Source organism: Nicotiana tomentosiformis, chromosome 7 (genome assembly GCF_000390325.3).
Source record: "Nicotiana tomentosiformis chromosome 7, ASM39032v3, whole genome shotgun sequence".
NCBI lineage: Eukaryota > Viridiplantae > Streptophyta > Magnoliopsida > Solanales > Solanaceae > Nicotiana > Nicotiana tomentosiformis.
Genome location: NC_090818.1, coordinates 66,934,231 through 66,952,326, shown reverse-complemented (window position 1 = coordinate 66,952,326; position 18,096 = coordinate 66,934,231). Strand labels below are relative to the sequence as shown.

At 40.1% G+C, this 18,096-nt stretch overlaps 2 protein-coding genes across 2 annotated transcripts; both read right to left on the bottom strand.

Annotated features, from left to right (window-relative positions):
• Nucleotides 1–4,927: 4,927 nt before the first annotated feature.
• On the bottom strand, nt 4,928–5,728 carry LOC117273480 (uncharacterized). The gene is made up of 2 exons (XM_070180451.1): nt 5,273–5,728; nt 4,928–5,200 (listed from the first exon to the last, which is right to left on the bottom strand). Exons 1-2 carry the CDS (start codon nt 5,726–5,728, stop codon nt 4,928–4,930), a joined length of 729 nt encoding a protein of 242 aa, XP_070036552.1.
• A 2,425-nt stretch (nt 5,729–8,153) lies between these two features.
• On the bottom strand, nt 8,154–10,150 carry LOC138895728 (uncharacterized). The gene is made up of 4 exons (XM_070180450.1): nt 9,994–10,150; nt 9,880–9,949; nt 8,811–9,807; nt 8,154–8,513 (listed from the first exon to the last, which is right to left on the bottom strand). Exons 1-4 carry the CDS (start codon nt 10,148–10,150, stop codon nt 8,154–8,156), a joined length of 1,584 nt encoding a protein of 527 aa, XP_070036551.1.
• Between the last annotated feature and the right edge of the window lie 7,946 nt (nt 10,151–18,096).

Below are 18,096 nucleotides of genomic sequence, written 5' to 3'. Positions count from 1 at the left end.
AAACTAAAGAGAGTACAAATTATGCAGATGAAGCATGTTCGAATAACAAAATTGGCATTTTTAGCAGAACTAAACACTAAAAAGATGCTAACTAGGGCAAAGGTCACACACAGTATTGGTTCAAAACACATTGACTAAGAAGAATCTAAATTACTTGAATCAGGATTAGGCATGTTTCGACTAGCAACATTATGAAGTTAAAGGGTTAAAGAGACCTAAAATTGAAGTAAAGCAAACAAGAATAACCCAGACAACACATTAAGCTATAAACCTCAGAAGTGAAAACATATGCGAATTTCAGATATATAAGAATTGAAATTGCAAAAGATAGTAACTCACCAGTTAAACGAATAACAGTAAAGAATCAAAATTCCACAAGAATCTAGAATCTCAATGCGTCAAAGTTCTCAAGAGATTCGAAAGAACTCTGGGCAATGCTCGCACCAAGAGGAGGTTGTGTAACAAGGTCTTAGTAGTCTTGGCTTTCAGCCGGCCAAGGCAGAATATAAGGAATAGCAAAAGCCCCCAATTTTAGTGAAGAATATGTCGATTCCAAAAATCTTTCTCAAAGGGGAATGGGGAAGGGTTTATATAGCAGTAAGAATTGAACGACCACACAAGGAAACGGAGGAAATCGAACAACAAATAAGGAAAGAAAGCATGCAAAATCAGTTCAAAATCAATTTAGGAGGGAAATTGGGTAAACCCTAGTTTTTTAGGGAAAGTGTAAATCAACAAAGATCTAAATAAAATTTGACTCACATAATATGGTATTGAACGCATGTAGACGAAATAATGCTCAAAATCAAAGATTCGAACCACTTTGGTTAGATTTTAGAAGGTATTGCTTGCCATGTTTAGGCAAGCACCTAGGTAACACCACAAACGGACAACCAGTACCAAAAGGTTTCAAATATGGCAAAAGAATAGTAGTCGAATCCCATTATCAGCGGGATTATGAGAGGGATTAAGGGGAGGCAGCTAGGGTTTAGTAAAGAGGAGATGAATGACAGAGGGAATAGAGGCGGTTATCTTTAAGAAATGGGGTTAGGGTTAGGTTTTGGGGGTATAAGGAAAGGGAGTGGGGTGTTGTGGGTCGTTAATTGCTTTTGATCAACGGTTGAGATTAAAAATGAGCTGGGTCGGATTTTGTACTGGGCAGGGTTGCTTAAGGTTGGGCTTAAGGAAATAATTTAATAAAATAGTTAAATAAACATATAAAGAATGCCATTTTTGCAAATTAATACTTTAAACAACGGTAGGAGATTATAAAAAATGTAAAAATATCATTTTGACCCTCAATAAAATGACAAATGTAATAAAAATGAGAAATATAGGCTATCATTGCAAGATTGTGCAAATAACCTAAGAATACCAATATAATTGTATAAAATAAAGTAAAAATATTTGAAACATGTATTATGGATGCAGATAATAATTTTAGATGGTTAGATCATCACAAGAATAATTTAAAGGAATAATTACTAAATATTTATATAATTTAAATGCATGAAATTTAATTTAAAAGCTCTAAAATTTATGAAAAATTATAAAAAATGCTTGTATAGATTTGTAAACTAAATAATAATACAAAAAATGCTATTTTGAAAGTATATATATATATATATATATATATTTTGAAAAAATATGAGGGCAAAATTGGGTATCAAGAGCTGCCCCTTTTTACCCGAAAATAATGAAAGAGTTGTCGGGTAAAGAAAATGATGACCAATTTTTGCCGAATGACGTGATTTTGAAAAATGGAGGTCGAACCCTGGTTCCTGAGTTGCCTACATATCCCTGGTGTTACGAGAATCAGGCCGCATGTAGTTCTGGATCCAACGGTGAACTGAAACTGATGGAATTGTTATAAGAATGGTCGCATGTTTCGAAAAGGTTCTTTTGGGTAGGACAATGCTATAAGTAACGGGCAATTTTAATGGGGTCATGAATGCAAATTTTGGATGTTACGAGTGTATGAGGCAAATGTTCGAACGGTCGTAGAGTAAAAGGTAGTCAATTACTGGTAATCGGTTACATTTGAAGCAATTGAAGGATGTGAACGGAAACCGGAGCAAAGATTTCTCTCGTTTGCAGAACAGTTACTCCCGAGTTACCTGCAAAACATAAAACACGGTGCATGCGAATATATATGTGTTATTGCAAAAATTTAAACATGATGCAAATTCCCTTTGGACCATGAAGGTTGTCTTTGGACGAGGAGGATGATGTCCTTAGACCATGATGTCCTGGGACATGAAGCATATGACAAGGGATTCGCAGGCCATGAAATGGTGTCCTCGGGCCATGAGGATGGTGCCTCTAGACTATGACGCCTTTGAATAATGATGTGCAGTTTCGAGAGATCCTCAGGCCATGGAATGGTATTTTCGGGCTATGAGGATGGTGCCTTCGGATATGACGCCTTCGGACAAAATGGCGATGTTTCATCCTATGAGATGCAGAGATATGGCAATATCGATCATTTGATAAAAGAAATAGGTGATGCTTGGTTGTATGCGGGGACGGGACAAGACAAGGCTTAGTCTTGTGTGAGATGAGGTCAACGCTTAGCCCTAGGTGAACAAAGAGATAGAGCTAGGTCTTAGGTAGCATAGTGGAGATAGTATTTAATCTTATGCAAGGAAAAGGCAGTGCTTAGCCTTATGCCAAAAGGGAAGACAATGCTTAGTCTTGTGCAAGGAAAGGTAGTGCTTGGCCTTATTGAATTAGAGAGGCAGTGCTTAGCCTCATGCAGGAAGAAGAGACAATGGTTAGTCTCATGCAAATAAGGGAGGCGGTGCTTAGCCTCATGCAGGAAGAGGAGACAATGCTTAGTATCATGCGGGGAAAGGCGACGCTTAGCCTTATGCAATTATGGAGGCAGTGCTTAGCCTCATGCAAAGAGGAGACAATGCTTACTCTCATGCAGGGAAAGGCAGTGCTTAGCCTTATGCAATTAGGGAGGCAATGCTTAGCCTCATGCAATCAGGGAGACAATTCTTAGTCTCATGCAGGGTAAGGCAGTGCTTAGCCTTATGCAATTAGGGAGGAAATGCTTAGTCTCATGCAATCAGGGAGACAATGTTTAGTCTCATGCAGGGTAAGGCAGTGCTTAGCCTTATGCAATTAGGGAGGCAATGCTTAGCCTCATGATGAGTGATAGTGAGAAAGAAAAGTATTTCTTAGCTGGAGATGTTTGCGCTAGATAATTTGTTGTTTTGAAGGCAGTGACTTGATGTGTCTGCAGATATAGTTGTCTTATTGTGCCTTCATCCAAAGAAAAATTATGAGTTCCATGGGGGAAGGTTGGTTTGCGCTTTTGTCTTCTGTTTTTCCTTTGCTCCTGTCTTGAGGTCCTGTTTGAGTTACCCTGGGTAGCATCTGGTTGTCGTAGAAATAAAGCTTTCGAAATATATGCATGCATTTGATAAATATAGTTATTTGAAATGTAGTAGTATGCGATTTCAAATAATTTAGATGAACTAGTGACTGTGACATATTTTAGAGACATTGCGACCTCCTTGATCCCCCAGTTTAAATGCAATACTTTGGTTGTTCCATGTATGACGATGTCGGCTAAACTTGCTTTAGAATTTTGAGGGTCCTCCTCAAAATTCTACCCCGATTTTCTGATCATGGCAAAATGAAGATTTTATTAAGATGTGACCGAACCCACAGGGTTGCCTACGTATCCCCTCTTAAATGGGAATCAGGTCAAGTGTAGTTCAGTTACATCAAATAAAGAAATGTAAACAATCCTAAACATAGTATCTCTTGACTGCGTCCGAGTTGATAGGTTTTGGACGAATTTCTCCATCCATTTCTGCAAGTATAAGTGCCCCTCCTGTTAGTACTCGATGAACCATGTAGGGACCTTGCCAATTTGGTGAAAATTCCCTTTAGATTCATCTTGATGCGGGAAAATTTGCTCTAGCACTAATTGCCCCGGTGTGATATGCCTTGGCCTGACCTTTTTGTTGAAAGCTCTTGCCATTCTATTTTGGTAGAGTTGACCATGACATACTGCACTCATTCGTTTTCCATCAATGAGGGTCAGTTGCTCATATCGGCTCTGTACCCATTCTGCGTCACTGTGCTCGGCTTCTTGTATGATTCTCAGAGAAGGGATTTCTATTTCGGCAGGGATAACCGCTTCAGTACCGTAAACTAATAAATAAAGAGTTGCCCCAGTTGATGTGCGAATCATTGTACGATATCCAAGCAAAGCAAACGATAGCTTCTCGTGCCATTATTTGTAATTATCTACCATCTTCCTTAATATCTTCTTGATGTTCTTGTTGGCGGCTTCTACAGCTCCATTCATTTGCGGCTTATATGTTATGGAATTATTATGCTTGATCTTGAAAGTTTCACACATAACCTTCATTAAATCACTGTTAAGATTGGCGGCGTTGCCGGTGATGATTGACTCTGGAACCCCGAACCGGCAAACAATGCGATCCCGAACAAAGTCTGCAACGACCTTCTTAGTTGCAGCTTTATAAGATGCAGCTTCAACCCATTTTGTGAAATAGTCTATAGCCACTAGAATAAATTTATGCCCATTTGAAGCAGCAGGTTCGATTGGACCGATGACATCCATACCCCAGGCGGAGAAAGGCCATGGTGCACTTGTTGCATTGAGTTCATTGGGTGACACTCGTATCATTTCAGCATGTATCTGGCATTGGTGACACTTTTGAACATACTTGATACAGACTGTCACCATGGTCATCAAGAAATACCCTGCTCTTAGTATTTTCTTGGCTAAGACAAAACCATTCATGTGCGGCCTGCAAGTTCCGGCATGTATTTCCTCGAGCAATATGGGTGCTTCCTTGGCATCAACACACCGTAATAACCCCAGGTATGGAGTCCTTCTGTACAGAATCCCTCTGCTTTGAAAGAAGTGGTTGGATAACCTTCAGAGTGTGCGTTTCTGAGCATGAGTTGCGTGCTCCGAATATTCCCCTTTTGACAAGTATTCTTTGATGTCATGGAACCATGGATTTCCATCACTTTCTTCTTCAATATGAGCACAATAAGTTGGTTGCTTATGAATTCCAATTGGGATAGGGTCGATGAAATTCTTATCTGGGTGTTGTATCATGGAAGATAGAGTGGCCAATGCATCTGCAAACTCATTTTGAATCCTCGGAACATGTTTGAATTCTATCTTCATGAACCTCTTGATCAGCTTATGCACACAGTACAGATATGGTAATATCTCAGTGTTCTTCGTGGCCCACTCTCCTGAAACCTAATGTACCAAGAGATCGGAATCTCCAATCACCAGCAACTCCTGAATGTTCATGTCAATGGCCAACCTGAGTCCCAAGATGCTAGTCTCATATTCTGCCATATTGTTGGTACATTGAAACCTGAGTTTAGCGGATACCGGATAGTGTTGGCCGGTTTCTGATACTAAGACAGCTCCAATACCTACTCCTTTGAAGTTTGCGACTCCGTCGAAGAACATCCTCCAACCATCGTATGCTTCAGTGATGTCTTCTCCCACAAATGATACTTCCTCGTCGGGAAAATACGTTTTCAATGGTTCGTATTCTCCGTCTACAGGATTTTCTGCCAAATGATCTGCCAATGCTTGCCCTTCGACTGCCTTCTGAGTTATATAGATGATGTCGAACTCACTCAGCAATATTTTCCATTTCGCTAACTTTCCGGTAGGTATGGGTTTCAGGAAGATATATTTCAACGGATCCATTCATGATATGAGATATGTGGTATAAGCACAGAATTAGTGCCTTAACTTTTCAGCTATCCATGTCAAAGCGCAGCAGGTGCGCTCCAGCAAAGAGTATTGTACTTCATAGGGTGTGAATTTTTTACTCAGATAATATATGGCCTGCTCCTTTCTTCCCGTCTCATCGTGTTGTCCCAGAACAGAACCAAAAGCCCCATCTAGTACGGACAAATAAAGCAGAAAAGGTCTCCCTAGTTCCGATGGGACCAGAACAGGTAGTTTAGATAAATACTCCTTGATTTTATCAAAGGCTTTCTCGCATTCTTTAGTCCAGCTCGTTGCGGTATCTTTCTTCAACATTTTGAAAATTTGTTCACAGATCACAGTTGATTGTGCTATGAAACGGATGATATAGTTGAGACGCCCTAAGAAACTCATCATATCTTTCTTGTTCTTTGGAGGTGGCAAGTCTTGGATGGCTTTGACCTTTGACGGGTCCAATTCAATCCCTTGGCGGCTGACGATGAATCCTAGCAATTTTTCGGCAGGGACTCCGAAGGCACATTTTGCAGGATTCAGTTTCAGATTGTACCTTCGAAACTGATTAAAGAATTTTCTCAAGTCTGCTATATGATCTGTGCTTCTCTTGGATTTGATGATGACGTAATCCACGTACACCTCTATTTCCTTGTGTATCATGTCGTGGAAAATGGTTATCATGGCTCTCATGTAAGTGGCTCCAGCATTCGTTAGGCCAAATGACATCATTTTATAGCAGTACATCCCCCATGGTGTGATAAAGGCTGTCTTTTCAGCATTCTCTTCATCCATCCAAATCTGATGATACCCTGCGAAGCAATCCACAAAAGACTGGAGTTCATGCTTGGCATAGTTGTCAATTAGTATGTGTATATTGGGCAACGGAAAATCATCTTTGGGACTTGCTCTATTTAGATCCCGATAATCGACACATACTCTGACCTTCCCATCCTTCTTCGGAACCGGCACGATGTTGGCTAACCAAGTCGGATATTCAACCACTCTGAGAACTTTGGCTTTGATTTTCTTAGTGACTTCCTCTTTTATCTTCAAACTCATATCTGGCTTGAATTTTCTGAGCTTCTGTTTCACTGGTGGACACATGGGATCGGTGGGTAACTTGTGAGCCACTATGGATGTGCTCAGACCAATCATATCATCGTAGGACCATGCAAAGATATCTTCATACTCCTTTAGGAACTGGATGTACTCTTTCTTCTCTGACGGTGATAGGTGAATGCTTATACAGGTTTTCTTGACTGTTGTGGAATCCCTTAAGTTAACCGTCTCGGTCTCATCCAAATTAGACTTAGGCTTGTTTTCAAAATTTTCCACTTCTCTGACAATTTCCTCAGGTATTACATCCTCTTCCAGATCCTCTGGATCACTATCCTTATGTTGCGTTGTCTCATTACATGTCACAGTCGTAGGTTCATCGGGATAGGTAATAATAATGCTGTAGAGAAAAAATATAAAGAATAATAATAAATACTAAAATAACAATGCATTAAATAAATCTTGAAAACGTCAAACAAGTATGGCTCGATGACTCGAGCAATTATTTCAAAACAAAATATGTTCAGAACAAAATACTGAAAATGTCTTAGATGCTCATAAAATTGCTTTAAAAATAATTGATGCTAATTTCCAGGCTACCCAGGAACTCGACATGCCCGGCATGGTGCAGCAGTCCAGTTCTTGAGAACAGCTCCTTTCTCCATGGTCTAAATAGTAAGGTCTTCCTCCTCCTCCTCCTTAACTATCAAACTGTAGTCCATGTCTTCATCATCTATAAATAGCTTCCTTATGCCAGCTAGAGCTTCATCTTCTTCAGACCCCCACATCATGTCGGCTTGATGAAATGTCTGGTGTAAATGTGGTACTGGTTATTCCAGTGGATAATAAGGACCACGCCATGGTGGCGACCAATCCTGATACTCTTGCCAAGTCTATTCATACCCAATCCCAAAAGTTGTACCATGACGCTTCAACTGTATCGGTTTGGTGATCCCTTGGAGATTCTTGCCGAGACCCTTGCCAGGCTCGTACAATGTCCATAGCAATATACTTTTTATATTGTTGCTCCACCATTTGTGCTTTCAATTGCGTTGACGCGCTCAATGCGATGGTATGTTTCTCCACCCAGCTTCCTACTATTCTCAATGACTGGAACAGTCTGATTGGTATAGATGGGATTAATCCCGTCTCCATGGATGATCACTTCCTGATGATTCCATTCAAACTTCATAACCTGATGCAGAGTAGAAGTTACGGCCCTAGCGGCATGTATCCAGGGTTGTCCCAACAGTAGAATGTAGGTAGTAGATATATCCAGCACTTGAAACTCAACATCAAACCAGGTTGGGACCATCTGTAGGCTGAGGTTGATTTCTCCAATTGTGGCCCTCTAAGATCCATCAAATGCCTTCACATTCATACTTCTTGCCCGTATCTCATGCAGACCTTTACCCAGCCTCTTCAGAGTAGTCAGCGGACATATGTTGAGACTTGAACCCCCATCTATCAAGACCCTGGCGATGAATTTGTCCTCAAGTTGTACTATAATATGTAGTTCCCTGTTGTGACTAGGTCCTTCCGGTGGCAGCTCGTCTTTATGAGAAGTAATTTTGTGGCTTTCCAACACCTGCCCGACCATGTTGGCCATTTCCCCACTGGTGATATTGGTGGGTACATAGGCTTCACTCAGCACCTTCATCAGGGAGTTCCTGTGTGTCTCTGAATTTTGCAGCAATGATAAAATGGATATCTAAGTAGGAGTTTTGTTCAAATGGTCAATCGCAGAGTATTCTCTTGCTTGCACCTTTCTCCAAAGGTCGTCATGGCCGGTCTCGACGACAAGTGGCTTAGACGTAGCTTCTTTGTTTGTTCCTCCCAAATGCTCGGGTGTATAAACTCTACCGGTTCTAGTCATGCCTTGTACTGCACCTGTTTCTTCCATTTTTACTTTTCCTTTCCTTCTTGCCTTCGCAACATAATCCTATGGTATAGCTTTAGACTGGTAAGATGGAGTAGGTGCTACCATCACAGTGAAGGGCGTGGTTACCTCAACTTCAAATGGCATTGGTGCGCCTACTTCAACTTCAATTGGTACCTGGGTTTTCACTATAATGGGTATGAGGGTGACTGGAGATGTTTTAGGATCATGCCCCTCCTGAATGAGTCCAATTGACCCTTCCAGATCCCATTCTTTATCGGTCTCTATCACATTTACTCCATCACCTCTATGATCTGGGAGAGGATTGTTACGAACATTAGGTGCAGTCTCCTTTGCCTGTATGACTTTAGTGTCAATTAATGTCTCGATCTTGTCCTTCAGAGTGCGACATTCCTCAATGGTGTGACCCTTCATGCCTGAGTGATAGGCACATGTCTTGTTTGGGTTAATCCACTGAGAAGAGTTTTCCATAGCAACAGTGGGAATGGGAGTGACATAATCGGCAGCCTTCAGTCTCTCGTAGAGTTGGTCTATGGATTTAGGAATCAGAGTGTATTGTCTGGGTGGTTTGCGGTCGAAATTTGGCCTTGGTTTTTGATAATTCTGGCGAGCTGGTGGTGGTGAGTGGTAATATGTGGGTTGGGTATTATAAGTGTGGTAGCTGGCAACAGGTTGTTGGTATCTAGGGGGTGAAGGCTGGTATGCAGGTGGAGGTGTTTTGTATGTGAGAGAAGACTTCGGACCTTGGGCTACCATTACTGTACCCACTTCTTTCTTCTTAGAGATACCTCCAGACTGGAAAGCTTTATTTGTGTCCTGGAGTGCTTTGAAATTCGTCACCATTCCGCTATTGATCCCTTCTTCTATTCTCTCTCCCAGCTTGATGATGTCAGAGAACTTATGGTTTTCAATAACCATCAACCTTTCATAGTATTGCGGGTCTTGAGCTTTGACGAAGAACTTATTCATCTGTTCTTCTTCAAGTGCCGGTCTTACCTTCATAGCTTCAGACCTCCATCGAGTAGCATACTCGCTGAAGGTTTCCGTTGGTTTCTTCTTGAGATTTTGAATGTAGAAAACATCTGGTGCATTTTCTGTGTTGAACCTGAATCGATCCATGAAATACGACATCATGCTGACCCAATTAACCTACTTCTTTGGGATCTGACTGATGTACCAAGACAAAGCATCTCCAGTGAGGCTCCTCATGAATAGCTTCATACGGATTCGTTCATCTTTGCCAACTCCTACCAACATGTCAGAATATGTTCTTAGATGCACTTTCGGTCACCAATTCCATCGAACATTTCGAACTTGGGAGGTTTGTAACCCTCCGGCAATTCTACATCCAGTTGTATGCATAGGTCCTCATAATTCAAACCATCAATGCCCTTGCCATCTTCGACACTCTGAACTCTACTAGTGAGCTTCTTGGATTCTTCCGCCATGTTCTTGATGAGCAGGTCCTTCTCGGTGGATTCTGCTATATATATAGGGCTTGTTGTGGGGTGTGGGGTAACGTATCCACATATATGGGATTGTTTTGGGGGACTCCGAGAATCTGGGCGTAATGGTGATCATTGGTTGAGTTTTGTGGATCAGGAGTAGGCTGTGGTGCATTTTGAGGGGTATAGTATGTGGTTGTTTATGGGTATTGAGTTGGATGGTGATGGTGTTATTGCGGAGTAGGTACCGGTGGAGGTTTGTGGTTCTGAGGAGGTGTGGCGTATTGATGTGGTGCGGGAGGATTTGGTGGTGGGTTTTGATTCTGTGTGTTTTGGGGAGGTGTCGGGTTTTGGGCGTTTGTGTTTTGTTGGTTGATATCAGGAACGTTTAGGGTGAGGGAAAGGTTTGCCAAGTTCCGGACCTGCTCAAGTTCCCCTTGTAGCTCCAATATTTTCTGTTCCAGACGTAGGACCAATTCATTTTGTGCTGGAGTACTCCGACCGTCCGAAGTTTCAACGTTCTCTGCATTGTCCTTTCTGATACCGCTTAAATCGTCTCCATTTTTCCTTTTTCTTTGCTTTTGCCTTTAGGTTCACTTGGTGGAAGTGGAGGTGGAGGACCTATGGATCTAGTATGATATGTGGATGATGCCAATATGCACGAACCAACCTTGGGGAATGGGAATAATCAAAAGAAAGAAAAACAAAAGGTAGCCAAGTCAGTAAGGGATATTGAAAGAATGCTTGCAATATTGAACATGCTTTGCAAAAAGAGATTCGCGTCCTAATTTTGGGGACCTCGTTGTGCCCGAGGTAGACCTAATCGACACGTAGACTTGGAGAAAATTGATGCCAATAATTGTGTCATTTCATTAATGCAGAAATGAATCAAATCCTTACTAAAACGGCAATAATAAGAAAGTTACTAATGGCATTTGCCTTATTACAATTGAAATCTAAAACTAAGCTAAAAAGCAGTAAAGAACATCATTTCCTAATCTACTTGGTCCCATAAGGACCTTTCCCATGCTTGGCTCTCTTGACTCCATCAATCAGATTCCCCAGGTTGCGCATATCCAACAATAGGTAAGCCTTTGCTAGACGCCCCCTTCATTGCCATCCGTGTTCTGACAATCTGAAAGCCTCTTTCTCATCTTTCCCTCAAGATCCATCAACCCTTGCTCCAAATATTCTAATCTTTCGGTTGATTTATTGGAGGTTTCCCTCCATTCGTTGATTGCTTCCATATCCACTTTGTGCTATTCTAGATGCCTAGCTTCAGACTCGAAGACCCTTTTGTGTAACCTCCTATACTTGACTTGTGCTTCAGCAGCGTCATCTATGATCCAGTTTTTCAGATTAATTCCCGACTTGACGTCTCTTGTTATATCGCCCACTAACCATGATGGGTAGAGTACACATGTCCAGCATGACCTTCTGATTCCACATATGTTGTGCCTTGAACTTGAATGGAATAACGTCCCCTTTAAAATCTACTTTGTACTGGACCATGTTCGAAACCTGAGGTATAATCTATTTTCTTCCCGCTTGTCTCATTACCCTTATCAGAGCATAAGGATAGATGCCCCTCAACCCGATCAGTACTAGGTAAGTAGTCTCTCTTGACTTGATGATGAACTCACTACTAGGAAACCATTCAAACATCCAATGTACATGCTCGTCCGTCAGACTGCTGAAGAAACACACCCAGCTCACAGCATTTCCAGGTTGTGCAAACCTGTCTGGGATAAATGTCATTCTCTTTGGGTGATGGTAAGCTATGTAGTCATTCAATGGTCGATGCAGAAGCTCTTGGTGATATTTTCCTCTTTGAAAATGCTCTAATAACCAAACTTGCAGTAGCATATTACAACCCTCGAAGTGCCCGAACCCCTGCTTGCACCGATCTAGAGCGCGGTACATCTCAGCTAGGATTATGAGGATAATGGTATAAGTCTGTCCCTCAATGCCTTCCATCAAAGTCCTGGCGACCATGGCTAAACGGGTATGAATCCTTCCCCCTTTCATTAGAAATATCAACATCCCCAAGAAGCAGACAATGAACACATAAACCAGACGGTGCATCCAACTCAAGGAAGTAATGGCAAGTTCATCATGATGAAGGCGATATGACTTGCTGTGCCCATAACGTTCATAAAGGAATTCAAATAGGATGTATGACTTCTTCAAACAAAGAAACTCATCATTTTTCTTGAAACCCAGCATTTTCAGAAAACTGCGAGGGGTGCTATTCTCTGGCACTAATAACCCTGGACTATCCCACGGCAGCTTAGTGAAACCTCCTACTTCCTCTAAGAGAGGAGTCATTTCTATGTCACTGAAGCGGAAGACGGCCCTTTTCTCATCCCAAAACATAGTAGCGGCCTCAATCAATGCTCTATTCAGTCGGATGTCTAACAAGGACGGCAACTTACCAAGGACCCTTCTCACATGATTCTTGTCGCTAGGCGCGAGACTTTTCCACCAATCAAGTAGCATAGGTGGGATGTTTTGGACTATGCCGAACCTGGGGACTTCGTGCTTCATTTTCTGCAAACAAATAGAGTTAGCCCTTTCCCCCTCCAGATTTGACTATTTACATACTAATGATCAACATATTGGCCTACTTTCTCCAAGTAATGCACATAACGTGACGTTGTCCATTGGGATTGTGGAAATCCCGTCGGACTTTGGACAAGGCTTATCTTAGCGGGCTATCACGTTAGCAACGTTCTAACCCGTACTAGGTTTAACATGATGCATGTACATTTAATGTTGGAGTGAGGTTTCTAGAATAGCCTAGACTATTACTCCCAAGTGGACAACTTGAGAGGAAAAAGCATGGGACTGTCGACTGCACCGCTGATCGACTAGTCTACCGCAAATAAGCCTTCTTCTGATTTAAAAGGATATTTTTGGAAGAACGCGGACACTCATCAAGCACTGCTATGTTGATAATTGGCACGAGTGGAGTATGATGTGGAGCATGCTTTATGCAGAGATAACAACACATTGACAAGTATTTGCATGATAAATATGTAAAAAGCAGTAAATACAGTATTAAGGTAAAACATGAAAAACATAAAAGAAAGACAAAGGAAGAAGTTAGTCCATGGAATATATGCGAGAATGTAACAAAGCAAACAAGGGAGTAGAGACGGGAGAGGCATGATATAGCTAATGAAGAGTAGTTAGAGCAACTAAGGGCGAATAGGGAAAGAGATGTGCATGGTATAACAAATTTAAGCAAATAAAGGTGGAGAAGGGAAGGGATGTGCATGTTATAATGGGTTTAAACAAGTAAAGGTGAACGGGAAAGGGATGTGCATGTAATAGCAAAATTTAACAAATAAAGATGGAAAAGGAATGTGCATTTTATAACAAAGAAAACTAATCCACATAAGCCAAGTTCATTATGGTAAGAGCCTAAGTTTTTCCAGCAGAGTCACCATGCTGTCGCGCCCTGTTTTCTCCTTTGCAAAAGCGGGCTTCGACATTGTGACAACTCTTTTGAGTGGGAGGTAAAGTGAAGAGTCGCCACCTAATGATTTTTTAAGGTGCGTTAGGGCACATATTTTGCAGATAACTCTGTTTGACTAGTCAGCGTCACCAAAGATCGGGGTAAGGGCTCAAATTACCTCAAAGAGAAGGTGTTAGGCACTCTTCGAGGTCCATAACTGTGGGTCCCGACCGAACTTAAGACTATGTGGATTATAATTAGGCAAGATGATTAAATGAAGAAAGAGAATAAAAGGTCAAAGAGTTTCATTATAACACAATGAGAATTGGTACAAATCTTAAGGAAAATAAGGATACAACTATAACGGTCTATATTAGATGACTAAGTGTATAAAGAGAAAATGGGGGTCCTAAGATTTTTAGCCTAAAGGATCACCCTGTGCAATATAAATAATACTTCGCAACTCCTTTTAGATAGGAGTTGCTCATATTATTCAGCGGGCACAGACTATCATCTCATACTACTCGATTACTATGTTAAAGTGGTTACCTAAAAGCGTTCTAATTCAATTCTAAGGCGTACCCTATGCGTGCACTACCCGTCCCATACCTATGGTCCAGGAGGTATTGGACCTCTATTTGGGTGGTTCTAGACCTCACTTAGGCTGCTCAGAAATGTAAAAACTAGGCGACATACAAAAACACATTGGACTTCACATATAGGCAGTTAAGGTTCAAGTTTGCCTCCACACTTAAGCAACAAATGCACGCAAGACACACTTCATGTTAAGCAATTTAGAATTAAGAAACTTAAATCCCTATAGACATGATTTCTACGTGACAAGGCATTAGGGCTTGCAAACAGTTTCAGAGGCCAAGCGTTGCTCACAAACAGGATTATACGATTTGCATGCTGATAAATGAAATTGCAGATTTCTGGTTATTAAGCTTGTTGTGTCTAGGTGACTCGTGCAGTAAGGAATAATGAAAGGACCATTGGGAAGATCCCAGAAGTGCATAATAAACCATATTGAGAGGTGCAACATTGACTCTTATTAAGACGAATCAGTGTTGTCCTATAGACAGGATCTCTAATGTTTAGCACTTGGAGCTGATTTTATCATTACACTCAACCCTATAGACATGTTTTCTAGGTGAACAGTGCGATGCAGTAACGAATGAGATGATTAAAATCCTATAGGCATGATTTCTAATGAATATGCTGAAATGAATTGAAAGAAAGTTCATTGACATTTGTTCCTATAGGCAGGTCTTCTAGTAACACGTAGCAGTAAGAATAATTGCAGCATTTGAATTCATGTTTGCCAACAGACAGTGTGTGTGTGTGTGTGTGTGTGTGTTTATCCTAATGACATGGTTTCTACAATGCACATATAAATTGAACGGCACATATAGCAAGTGAATCAATGAGTCCATAGGCATGTTGTCTACCCCTTTTACACAAACATTAAGAATCTACACCTTCCCCATTTTTACTAACACCCCAATCGTTTATACAAAAGTTTTTACAGGCCCAATAATGAGTAAGATATAAAATGTTATACAAATAATGACAATAGGCCCATAGCAGGCACGAATGAAATACCCAGCACTGTCTGGACCTTCAGCAGCACACCCAGACTTTCAACAAAGAGCCATGTTCATCAACACAACCCAAAATCCATAGAAGAGCTCGAAGCCAAATCACACAATCATATTGCCAAGCATTAAATTACTTAACATGTTCATGGGACAATAAGAAGAAAGAACTGGGATAATTCAGGTTCCAGTATTAGGAGAAATGATTAGGGACCCAAATACTAGTGTGTGTGAGTTCACAAGGGCCTCAAAAGGACCCCGAGCAGTGCTCACACTAGGGAGGTCAGCAGTAACAGCCTTGGTAGCCTTGGCTTTCAGCCAGCTAAGAATAAGAAGTTAAGAGAGAACAGGTGACAAGTGAAGGAGAGTGAACCAAGGTTGAGAGACAAGAATTGAGGGATGCAGACATAGTCAATTTGAGCATATAGAGCAGATAATCGAACAGGTCACGGGATTAAAGAACAAACTTAGTAAAGATTTAGAAACAAGTTCAACAATTAGCGCATAGGCAGTCACACATTAGCAGAGTTAAGGAAAGAAAAAGTTTGCAAGATTGCAAAAATTATCATACACAGATTCATAATACCAAATAAGTGAAAACCTAAAATGTCCAAATTATGCTAAGTATAGGTCCTAGTGATACAAAATAGTCGTGTTAATTTAAACATGATAGGGAAGCAGGTTATGACAATTACTGGTGAATCAAGGGAGCCAAAAACATGTTAAAGGGCATATTAACAGAGAACTAGTCATGGTTGATTAAAAAAACGATCATGATACAGGATTAAAACATGGTACATAGGCAAGATACCATTACAGAAATTCAGAAAAGAAATAGGAAGAGAAACTCGTGCCATATAGCAAATGCAAACACTCAGGTTTTGAACACAATCGACTAGTTAAACTAAAGAGAGTACAAATTATGCATATGAAGCATGTTCGAATAACAAAATTGGCATTTTTAGCAGAACTAAACACTAAAAAGATGCTAACTAGGGCAAAGGTCACACACAGTAGTGGTTCAAAACATATTGACTTAGAAGAATCTAAATTACTTGAATCAGGCTTAGGCACGTTTCGACTAGCAACATTATGAAGTTAAAGGGTTAAAGAGACCTAAAACTGAAGTAAAGCAAACAAGAATAACCCAAACAACACATTAAGCTATGAACCTCAGAAGTGAAAACATATGCGAATTTCAGATATATAAGAATTGAAATTGCAAAAGACAGTAACTCACCAATTAAACGAATAACAGTAAAGAATCAAAATTCCACAAGAATCCAGAATCTCAATGCGTCAAAGTTCCCAAGAACTTCGAAAGAACTCCGGGCAATGCTCGCGCCAAGAGAAGGTTGAGTAACAAGGTCTTAGTGGTCTTGGCTTTCAGCCGGCCAAGACAGAATATAGAGAATAGCAAAAGCCCCCAATTTTAGTGAAGAATATGTCGATTCCAAAAATCTGTCTCAAAGGGTAATGGGGAGGGGTTTATATAGCAGTAAAAATTGAACGACCACACAAGGAAATGGAGTAAATCAAATAACAAATAAGGAAAGAAAGCATGCAAAATCAGTTCAAAATCAATTTAGGAGAGAAATCGGGTAAACCCTAGTTATTTTGGGAAAGTGTAAATCAACAGAGATCTAAATGAAATCGGACTCACATAATATGGTATTGAACGTATGTAGATGAAATAATGCTCAAAATAAAAGTTTCGAACCACTTTGGTTCGATTTCAGAAGGTATTACTTGCAATGTTTAGGCAAGCACCTAGGTAACACCACAAATGGACAACCAGTATCAAAAGGTTTTAAATATAGCAAGAGAATAGTAGTCGAATCCCATTATCAGTGGGATTAGGAGAGGGATTAAGGGGAGGCGGCTAGGGTTTAGTGAAGAGGCGATGAGTGACGGAGGGAATAGAGATGGCTATCTTTAGGAAATGGGGTTAGGGTTATTTTGGGGGTATGAGGAAAGGGAGTGGGGTGTTGTGGGGCAGTTGATCGCTTTTGATCAACGGTTGAGATTAAAAATGAGCTGGGTCGGATTTTGGACTGGGCAGGGTTGCTTGGGGTTGGGCTTGAGGATTGGGCCACGGATTTGGGTCTGTCTGGTCCGAAACAATAACTCAAAATTGGGCCAGCTTTTAAATAAGAGATTAAAAAGGAAATAATTTAATAAAAAAGTTAAATAAACATATAAAGAATGTCATTTATGCAAATTAATACTTTAAAAAGTGGTAGGAGATTATAAAAAATGTAAAAATATCATTTTGACCCTGAATAAAATGACAAATGCAATAAAAATACGAAATATAGGCTATCATTGCAAGATTGTACAAATAACCTAAGAATACCAATATAATTATATAAAATAAAGTAAAAATATTTGAAACATGTATTATGGATGCAAATAATAATTTTAGATGGTTAGATCATCACAAGAATAATTTAAAGGAATAATTACTAAATATTTAAATAATTTAAATGCAAGAAAATTAATTTAAAAGCTCTAAAATTTATGGAAAATTATAGAAAATGCTTGTATAGATTTGTAAACTACATAATGATGCAAAAATGCTATTTTGAAAGTATATATATATTTTTTGAAAAAATATGAGGAACAAATTGGGTATCAACAGTAGTTGTGCAGTATTTTAGTAGCTTAATTTATTTTTTTTTAATGTGTTTATCCTAATGACATGGATTCTACAGTGCACATATAAATTGAACGGCATATATAGCAAGTGAATCAATGAGTCCTATAGGCATGTTGTCTATCCCTTTTACACAAACATTAAGAATCTACCCCTTCCCATTTTTACTAACACCCCAATCATTTATACAAAAGTTTTTACAGGCCCAATAATGAGTAAGATACAAAATGTTATA

What these genes read in the sequence shown, in the direction of transcription:
- LOC117273480 (XM_070180451.1), bottom strand. Translation starts at nt 5,728, where the DNA reads ATGGATCCGTTGAAATATATCTTCCTGAAACCCATACCTACCGGAAAG. An exon ending in TTGGAGATTCCGATCTCTTG is followed by an intron (nt 5,201 to 5,272) that starts GTACATTAGGTT and finishes TGTGTGCATAAG; the next exon opens with CTGATCAAGAGGTTCATGAA.
- LOC138895728 (XM_070180450.1), bottom strand. Translation starts at nt 10,150, where the DNA reads ATGGCGGAAGAATCCAAGAAGCTCACTAGTAGAGTTCAGAGTGTCGAA. An exon ending in CGAAATGTTCGATGGAATTG is followed by an intron (nt 9,950 to 9,993) that starts GTGACCGAAAGT and finishes ACATGTTGGTAG; the next exon opens with GAGTTGGCAAAGATGAACGA. An exon ending in CAATGCCATTTGAAGTTGAG is followed by an intron (nt 8,514 to 8,810) that starts GTAACCACGCCC and finishes ACTCCTACTTAG; the next exon opens with ATATCCATTTTATCATTGCT.